This window comes from Curcuma longa, chromosome 9, assembly GCF_044706935.1.
Source record: "Curcuma longa cultivar G26 ecotype Majalengka, Jawa Barat chromosome 9, ITB_CL_G26_1.1, whole genome shotgun sequence".
NCBI lineage: Eukaryota > Viridiplantae > Streptophyta > Magnoliopsida > Zingiberales > Zingiberaceae > Curcuma > Curcuma longa.
In genome coordinates, this window is record NC_133869.1 from 554,971 (window position 1) to 564,897 (window position 9,927).

General features: G+C 36.1%; 1 protein-coding gene across 4 annotated transcripts; it reads right to left on the reverse strand.

The window, feature by feature from the left end:
- Window positions 1-6,202: 6,202 nt before the first annotated feature.
- LOC141835371 (transcription factor bHLH130-like) lies at window positions 6,203-8,105 on the reverse strand. Of its 4 annotated transcripts, none has more exons than XM_074722817.1 (7): window positions 7,974-8,105; window positions 7,502-7,884; window positions 7,068-7,381; window positions 6,830-6,994; window positions 6,672-6,737; window positions 6,529-6,597; window positions 6,203-6,441 (listed from the first exon to the last, which is right to left on the reverse strand). In XM_074722817.1, the coding sequence occupies exons 2-7, from the start codon at window positions 7,851-7,853 to the stop codon at window positions 6,397-6,399; spliced, it is 1,011 nt and encodes a 336-aa protein (XP_074578918.1). In that variant the 5' UTR covers window positions 7,854-7,884; window positions 7,974-8,105; the 3' UTR covers window positions 6,203-6,396. The 4 variants fall into 4 exon arrangements, with proteins under 4 accessions (XP_074578918.1, XP_074578919.1, XP_074578920.1 ...); XM_074722818.1 differs by having other exon boundaries at window positions 7,502-7,887; XM_074722819.1 differs by having other exon boundaries at window positions 6,830-6,957; window positions 7,073-7,381; window positions 7,502-8,105.
- Window positions 8,106-9,927: the final 1,822 nt, after the last annotated feature.

Sequence of the window (9,927 nt, forward strand, 5' to 3'; positions counted from 1 at the left end):
ATCATGTATTTCTTGATCTCCAAGTAGACTACTCAATCAAATAAGCTCAATATCTCATATTGACTTATTCGAGCATAATCATACATTTTTGCAGTCCTACTCTATCAAGGGGCCTATAGATATCACTTCCGTTATGGAAGGAATAAATCTCATCTACATCACTTACATCCCTCCACATAACTTATTGCATACTCAGTGATCGCCTTTATATAGTCACCCTATTACAGGTGATGTTTAACGAAGCTAAAGTATACAACTCATTATGTAGGGAACCGTAGTGACTTCAGGTCTAAGGACTATTCATACCAATAGTCACATGAGAATATTTATGACACCCATACAACGATCCACGAAACATTCTCATGGCAGGTCAATTCAGTACATAGTCTCTAATATGTACCCATGTGTCAACGTGATATCACATATCCATGACTTGTGAGATTAAGTCATCAATTAACCTACATGCTAGTCTCAACACATTAATATTGTCCTTGCATATTAATGCTCGACTAGGAATAGTTAAAAGTAGTGTTCTATATATGTCTACAGACTCTCATTATAAATTCAACCAATAAACATTCTGAAATAAGAATCATATTTGGTCAATGTTTGCATTTAGTTTTTATGCAAGTGTCCATTTAATCTATATTGTAGATAAACATGGTGTGCGGAGTCACACACATAAGACCATGTTATCAGTTCCTTATAGATTACAAACAGTGTTCACAATCAAGATAAATTGGACAAACCATTGGATTGGTTGTAGTGTAATTTGGTCTTAGTCTGTTTTGACTATAGAATTACACTAGTACACTCAATATGTATTGAGCAGGACCATCTGAGGATTGTTCGATTTATACTGACTATATAATCGAACTAAACCTCTATTGCTATGAATGTACATGCTCTTAATCCCTATATAATAACAAGCACATGTACTTAGTATATACTTCCTTGATTCATCAAAAGGTGAGATTTAGAGCGATAGATCAAAAGGCCCGATGAGTTGGGAAGTAATATTATGTACATGGTATGTTGATGATTATAGAAGGAAACTGTGTCCTATAATCTAGGCTGATGATGTCCCCTTGAGGAGCTCATAAAGGATTATCATGTAAACCCTGCAGGTGGACTTAGATCCGCATGATAACAAAGGATGAGTGGTACTACTCTCGGAATCAGAAGTTAATTAAATTCGAGTTGTCAGTAACTCATTTAATTAACGGACATACGATATCTTAAACACAGGGAGATTAATGTACTTATAGTAAGAAGGAGCCCATACTATAATATGGGATTGGTGCGGTAGTGCAATAATAACTCTCTAGTGGAATGAGTTATTATTGATGGGCTTGAAGTTGGGTGTTCAGGGAGAACACAGGAAGCCCAAGTCCATCAGGAGGCCAAAATCAATTTCTCCTCTAGGTCCCTGCTGTAGCCTCTGGATAAAACCTCGTATCCACCTAAGAAAATTATATGAAATTTCGGATAGAAAATTTTAAGAATTTCTGAAATTATTTTTCTGGAGAAAAATTCTGTTAAGAAATTCTGATTAAAATTTCCGTTACGAAATTATTAATTTTCTTCCGCAGAGAAAATTAATTATGATTTTTCTAATCAAATCTGGATGAGATTTGATTTGATTAGAATCATAATTTTATTTCTTCTGCAGACAAAATTAATTATGATTTTTCTAATCAAATCTGGATGAGATTTGATTTGATTAGAATCATAATTTTATCTCTTCCGCAGACAAAATTGGTAATAATTTTTCTAATCAAATCTGGATAAGAAGATTTGATTTGATTATAATCATACCAAATTTTGTGAGATGGCTAAGCTATAAAAGAGGAGGCTTGCAAAGAAAAAATTACAATTGAGCAAATTTTTCTCCCCTCCTTGTGCTAGGGACGGCCACATACCTTCCCTCCTTGTGAAGGGCCGGCTTCCCTCCTCCTCCTCTTCCATTCTTATTCTCTTTAGGGCCGGCGACCCCTAGGAGTTCTTCTTCCCTTACTCCCCTAGGGCCGGCTCCTCTTCTCCTCTTCTAGCTCTTCTAGGGCCAGCGCCCTTGATCCTATTTTCCCCTTAGGGCCGGCGGCCAAGGAGAAGGAAGAAGGAGAAGCAAAAGAGAAAGAAAGGAAGGGTTAGTTCATTGCTTGCTTGCCATCAGAGTAAAGAGACTTGGTGGAATCATCTCGAAGGATCGTTGCCTACACAACGTTCGAGAAGAGGAGAGGAATACAGCAGAAGATCGAGAGGTCTTCAACTCCTTCTAGACATCCCGTAAAGAAGAGGTATAATTTAATATTTTCGTTATAATTAAATTATTCCTTTTATCTCGGATCCTGTAAACCAAAACACAAGAACCCAATGATCTAAATGCGTTGATCAAACCTTGGTTTGATTGGAGGGCAACTTGAAATCGTTTCTGGAAAACTGCAAGAATTCACCGGAACGGTTTTTCAACTTTCCCAACATTAACGAGGTTGAAGAGAACCTGAAACACACTTCAATGGGAGGTTAAACTAGTGCGGAGGAGTCTCGGCAAGCCACTCCGATGCTTTTAGAGTTCTGCGAAAAAGGAGAGGAATCTCCAAAAAGAGAAGAAAAAGATGAAGAAGAGAGAATGAAATCACACTTTTTTAGGCTTTATATAGCCGTCGAGAGTGCCTTTCTACATCGACTAGGGCAACGTCATTACGGACGCGTACGAGGAGATCAGGTTTAGCGGTTGTTAATTGCTTCTATTTATTTTTGCTATTATGTGCAAAAATGAGGGTATCCGAGGGAATCAAACTTGACAACCGTTGATTACTTTTGTTCCCTTTCGGCCTTATATGCAGCAAGGAGGGTATCCAAGGGGAACATACCTTACAACCTCATAACTGCCCTTTTATTCTTGTATGATCGTGTGTTTCAGGAATATTTACAATCCTTGTTCACGGGCCCACAAAAGGCAAAGAATTGGAGACTCATAGTTAGGATATGGAATGGTTCTAAGGATATGAGAAATTGAGGCTCGAGGCCAAGATGACTTCTGAAGTCGAGACAATGTCTAAGACCGAGATGATGTTTGAGACTAATAAGACGTTTGAGGCTGAGAAAACAACGATTGAGATTGTATGAGATCGAGATGATATTTGCGGCAGAGATAGAGCCTGAGACTGAGATGGATCTGCGATCGAGATGGATCTAAAACTGAGATAACGTCTGAGACCGAGACTGTGTCTGAGATCGAGATGATATCTACGACGGAGATGGAGTCTGAGATTGAGATGGTATCTGCGGCCGAAATGGAATTTGACTGAGATGACATCTAAGGCCAAGACTGTGTCTGAGATCGAGATGATATCTGCAGTGGAGATAAAGTTTGAGAATGAGATGGTATCTACGGCGGAGATGGAGTTTGAGATTGAGATGATATTTTGTGGCCGAAATGGAGTCTGAAACTGAGATGATATCTGAGGCTGAGACTGTGTCTGAGACCGATATGATATCTACGATCAGAGGCGGAGCTAAGGGGGGGCGCCTAGGGGCGGTCGCCCCCCTGCCCCCCTGAACAGGGGCGTACAATTAGGATCGCTTCCAAGTTTGGCCGAACATTTCTCATGTGCCATATATTCGTATTTATCCAAAAGGTACAATTGAAATCAGCAGTCAGTTAAACAATCAAAGTTTGATAAAAAGAAAAAGATAATTATTCCTTTTACTCAAGTAATTATTATTACAGTTTTGCAGATTTGTTATTTTCCAAAAAAAATCTTATTACTTAGGCAATTAATACAAACTAAATGTAGAAAAAAGAAAAACATTGATCCTATTTCATTCTCACCGTATTTCTTTTTCCCATAATAATTATTTATTACTAGCTGATAAATGATTTTACATTATTTGAGTTTATATGTATGCTATTATGATTTTATATCCCATCATTTAGTTTGATAGACGTTTCATTGCATTAATATAATTATTGAGTTTGTTGTTGTTGTTGTTGTTGTTGTTGTGTGATCAACTGCTCTTACTAATTTGCTAATAATATAATTATGTCCATTATATTGTCTTGCTATTATTTTTGCAGGGATTGATGAAGCTTCTTCTGTAGAAGAGATTGATGAAGCTCAATACTGTGGTCCATTGGATAGGTTCTTCAAAATCAATCTCACAAGATCAAGAGGTGAGATACAATATAAGATCTTGAATGCTACTGAGTTAGTAGCAAATACCAAAGAAAACCTTGAAAATTTTTGAGAAAAAGGTTGGAATGAGTTGTTAGAAAATGTAAAGCAATTCTGTGAGAAGCATGATGTGAATGTCCCTGACATGAATGATCGACGATTGTCGAGTAAAGGTCATCCACGAAAGGCTGATTCAGTTACATCAGAGTATTATTATCGGGTTGAAATTTTTATTGGCACAATAGACAGTATATTACAAGAGATGAAGATCCGATTCAATGGAGAGATGATGGAATTACTCAAGTTCAGTTCAACACTTCATCCGAAAAATGGTTATGAATCATTCGATATTCATGAAATTTGCCGATTAGCTGAAAAGTTCTATCAAGAAGATTTTACAAATCAAGAAAAAACGCGTTTAAGATATCAATTGGAGCTTTTTCGAATAGAAATTCAGAAAAATGTAAACTTTAAGGATATCTCAACTATTTCTAATTATGCCAAGAATGTTTTTTTATATAAAAAATAATATTTTTTATTGAAGGTTAGTCATTGCTAACTAATATGCACATAATTTTGTGTCAGGTCTTATCGAAGACAGGAAAATCAGAAAGTTATTCTTTTCTTGACAAATTGATTCGACTTATTTTGACTCTATCAGTTTCTACTGCAACATCAGAGCGTACATTTTCTGCAATGAAAATTGTGAAGAATAGGTTGCGGAACAAAATGGAAGATGATTTCTTATCAAGTTCTTTGATAATGTATATTGAGAAGGATATTGCTCGCAATTTTGATGTCAATTCTGTCATAGATGAATTTGAGTCTATGAAAAAGCGAAGAGCGCAACTTAAATTGCGTTGAATGTAACTTATTTCTTAGTTCATTCAAAATTTATTTTATTAGTGTGACAATGCGATGTTAAAAAATGGCCCCCCCTCGGTAAAAATCCTGGCTCCGCCCCTGTCTACGATGGAGATGGAATCTGAAGTTGAGATGGTATCTGCAATCGAGATAAAATCTGAGCCTAAGATGATGTTTGATCTTGCCCAAATTTCACTTGAGTGGAATCATCTTCCTTTAGATCATGTTCACTTGTGCTGCCAAATTAGTCTGAATTTAGATCATCCTTTGACTCTTAATTATCAAAACGTAATTTATTCGGAAAGAGACCATATCACTCATCGGCATCACCCACCGTGCAAATTTCACGCTTTTATCTCTTTCTTGCACTCGTCGACTTCTGCCGTCTGATGGAGGAAATGAGCCGGAGTTCATGCATCTCGTTGGAGGAGGCCATTGATGGTGACTTGTGAGACTGACGCACGAGGGAAAGTGATCACGGCGAGTGGATATGATGAATGATGGCGACGATGAAATGAAGGGAGAAAGCATTTTATTTGCGGTGACTCTCTCTCAATCTCTTCCACCATGAAATAAATAAAAAAAAGCCCTCGCCGTGTGTGGGAGAGCTAGCATTTTATTTGAATAGTAGAATTGTCACATGTATAAACTTTATATCTTGAGATTTATTTTCTTAAAGAATAAATTATTTTTATTTAAGAGGCTATTTAATTTCATGATTTGTCACTCTTCCATATGTTTTTAGATCATGAACTGTGGCATAGCTGAATTGGTTATTGATTACGACGGAATAGAATTGCAGAAGAGAACGAGGGTTCGAATCGTGATGAAATCGAACAATAATCTCCTCCGTCCTGATCAACTATAATTTCTTGATTTATCTTCTCACAGATGATTATAGGACCGTTAGGATGACGGATTCCACCTTTTACGGAAGAAAAAGATAGATCGTGGAAGAACAATTGAGGTAAACGTTATCACCCTAATTGTCACACAAAAAAAAGACTACTAACTTAGGAGGTCGATCTTAATTTGCTGGATACAGCTGCTCTGTACATCGATTCACCTTTCTCTTCTCACATGAATTCGATTTCTGATTTCAAGAAGTTTGCAGACACTTCTTTCTTTAGGAAAAACTATTAGCTGAATATTTTCTTGCTCTTTGTAAGGAAGACACATGCATTATACGATCCACAAGATATAAGACACAGGAATACTTATAGAATATAACAAATGAAGGGAAGAGACCTTCACGATTAAAGGTTTCAGCAATCTCAATTGTAGTTCTAAGATGAAATCTATCCCTAAATCAGACGAATCACGGAAGCAATCATGAGTTGCGACAAGACATCTGCTAGATAGACGAGCATATGCAGCTTCGTTGGCCATACGTCAATATCTTGAAGTAGCGGCCAGGAAAAGACAAAAAAAAAGAAAAAAAAAATCAAAAGCATGAATTAAAGATAATCAAATCATGTTTAGATACCTTCACTTGCTTTTGGAGATCTTTAATGTAGTCGACTGCCAAATCGAGCATATCTGCGGTGTTGGTTTGCTGCAAAACACAACCCAAGTTAGTTTTTCAGGCATTGTTAGTTACTGTTCCATTGGAACGTAGAGATGTTATACCTTGTCCTTGTTCGGAACTAGTTCCTGCAATTTCCGCATCCTTTCGCTAATCTTGGTCCTCCTCACCTGGCGAAATTCAATCAAGGTTTTGGAATGAAGAAGCTGGAAAGGAGAAGGAGAAGAAGCAGGAAAGGAGAAGAAGAAGAAGAATGACCCACCCTCTCTGCGATGCTTCGCGGGTGAGTGGCGCAACCCCGTTTGGCTCTGATCCGGCAAGGGACTGCATCCTGAAACAGGACAGATTTCTCTATGTCCGCCATTTCTGCATCCGGCGAGCTGATCTGATGTGTCAGTGCTGCCACATGGTTACTCATCTCCCCGTACTGCTCTTAAGCAAATCAATATTCTTAATCAACGTAGTTTATCACTAGAATTATATAGTTTAAAGTGAATTGCCTGAGATATTTGAGATTGGTTGAGACCAGCCACCATCTTCCCGTCCTCCTCTCTGTTTCTGCTTCCTGAGAACATGTTGCCAGGAGTCAACAAGGTTTCAGTTTCCTCCCAAGATAACACCGGAACTCCGGCTACGTAACACTGGCAACTCTCTTCAGGATTACTTCCACCTATCTCCTCGCTTCCCATCTCCGATATCTGAGACATCATTGAGCTCTGCCTCGACGAGAGGATCAACTGGTTCTTTAAACTGCCGGTCGTAGGTAGTTCCACAGCACTGAAACCACCAGCCTGTCCTCTCATCATCGAATATCCTAGAGGCAATCAAAGAAAGAATTTTGATCTGATTCCTTTTCTTTTTTCTTTTTATTTTTTGATGATGATGATAATTTATTGGATTTCTATCCCTACAAGAGAAAACGCATAGATGTTACCATTCTCGACGTTCAAGTGAGAGAATAAGCCGGTCGGCGAACTGCTTTGCCGTACTAGATTGCTCAGATTGGAAGAATTCCTTCCGCCTCCCATTTCAACTTGCTGCTGCATCGCCAATTCACGGTGCATCAAGGGCGGAGCGGAGGAGGACGCAACGATCTGCTGGTGGGAGACCAACTCCGGCTGCGGTAGCGACTCCTGGAATAGGTTGCTCTTCTGGACGACACCCCCGCCAAGTTCCACGAGCAGAGAGCCCGGAGCTGACTGGAAACGCAGTAGACCAGAGTTCTGATGACGGAGGAGTTCGAACTCGGTATCCGCCTGGGCCGACGCCAGTGGCGATCCGTACATCGTGTCCTCCTCTCTTCTCTAAATCACTCCCCTGCTTAAAAAATAAAAAAAAAAACAACGATCTTTTTTATGAGATCTCTCGTTGTAGCTGACTTGCACTAACAGATTGAAGGAAGCAACCTAATTAATCTCTGATGCTTCATCTGTTCATCAGCATCTAACAAACTCCGAGAAAGGGGAAAAAAGGACAAAATCTTTAGATCGAAATCTTTCTTATCAATTTCACAGGTAGGAAGGGAAGGGAAGGGAAGGGATGCGGGCAGACGGCTATTCCCTATCAATCTAGCTTTGTGTATTCATAAATGTTTCTCGACCGGAATAACCACCTCCGCCGCCTCTTCTACAATTTATATTGCCGAAATGACTTAAATGCCCTCACAATCACAAGGTTAAATTACCAAAATATACCCACTGATTGGACGCCAGATTCTCGAGTTCGCCAAATTGACTTCGGTGTATTATTTTGCCAAATATGTCGCTGTTTGGGCTGCTAAGAAAGGAAATAAAGATGCAAATTTCGTAAAGGATTTTTTTATTATCAATTGTATTTTTTTTTGAAAACTATAAAACAATATTTCTTTAAACTAAACAAAATTCAATATCTTGCATTCTACATAAAGTTTTATACTATAAATATTCTTAAATTTATTAATTCAGCATCTAGACGTCCAAAAACAATATCGGACCAACCATCCAGTTAATCTAATGCATGTTCCTTATTAAAATTATATATTAGTTTTAGATAATACTAATTACATAAATTATAAATTTTGAAAAATATAAAAGAATAAAAGACAATATATTTTTCAAAATAATATACATTTTTAAAAAAATTTTAAAACAACATACTTTAAATAATTAATATATAAATTAAAAATTATTAAAATATATAAACAAATTTAAAAAATTATCACAAAAAATATATTTTTAAAAAATAATTGAGAATAAAAACTGATAAATTTTATCATAATTTTTAAAAAAAATATTATATGAGTATAATTTTTTGAAAAAAAATATTTTTAATATAAATTTAAATAAAATTATTTTAAAATAAAAATTCCAGAAGGTAAAAATTTAAAAGTAAATATTATAAAATATAAAATAAAAAGTCTATATTTAGGTGCTAATAAGTTCTTTAAAAAAATAAAAATATATGATAACTTTAGTGAAAACTCTTGAAAGGGGTCTTGGTTAAAATTACTAAATAGTCATTTTTGAATTACTGATCACCTTAACCTTATAAAGTTCATTTATCTATTTAAATTTATTTTTTAAAAACAATCACATTATAATTTTGGCTAAAATTATTATAGGAGTCGTTTAGTCATTTGAAAATATTGATCGATTCTAATGGTTTTTTAGTATACATCTATAATTTATTTTAAAAAAAAATAAACACAAAATGACCTATAACAATTTTGGCTAAAATTATTAAATAATTTATTTAGTCATTTGCTTACTTTGAAATATAGGTGGACTCTATTGGTTTACTATAGTATGACTATCTATTCAAATTTTAAAAAACACAAAAGATCAAATAGTAAGTTTGGTTAAAATTACAATAAGTGAGGATATGATAGTATGACTATCTAAGGTTTTGGTATAGACTTTGGATACTCTTTCTAGATTTCTTTTATCAATAATGTATATCCAAATCGAATGATCAATGATCACCTTGATGTTAGATTTGAGAGGTGTCCTAAGATAATCGTTTTACGGTTATACTATTTATTGGATAAATAACAATTTACTATTTGAGTACACATTCCATATATGTTTGATTAGATCTTAAACTCAAATACTGAATATCCACAATACGATTTATAGCATGAGAGAATTTGTGATTGGATCACAACTCGTGAGCATCTCTACATGTGCAATTATGAATGTATTAAAATTATCCCTAGTCGAGAAATTGATGAATACGGACATCATCGATTATGTTGAGACTAGCACGTTTAAACTCCTTGGTTAGCCAAGCAACAGATCTCACTGCTAGAGACATTGGATGTTGAGAGTTAAATGTGGATGCTAGTTAAAAGTAACCAGTTCATTAAAGTGACTTGCCATGAGA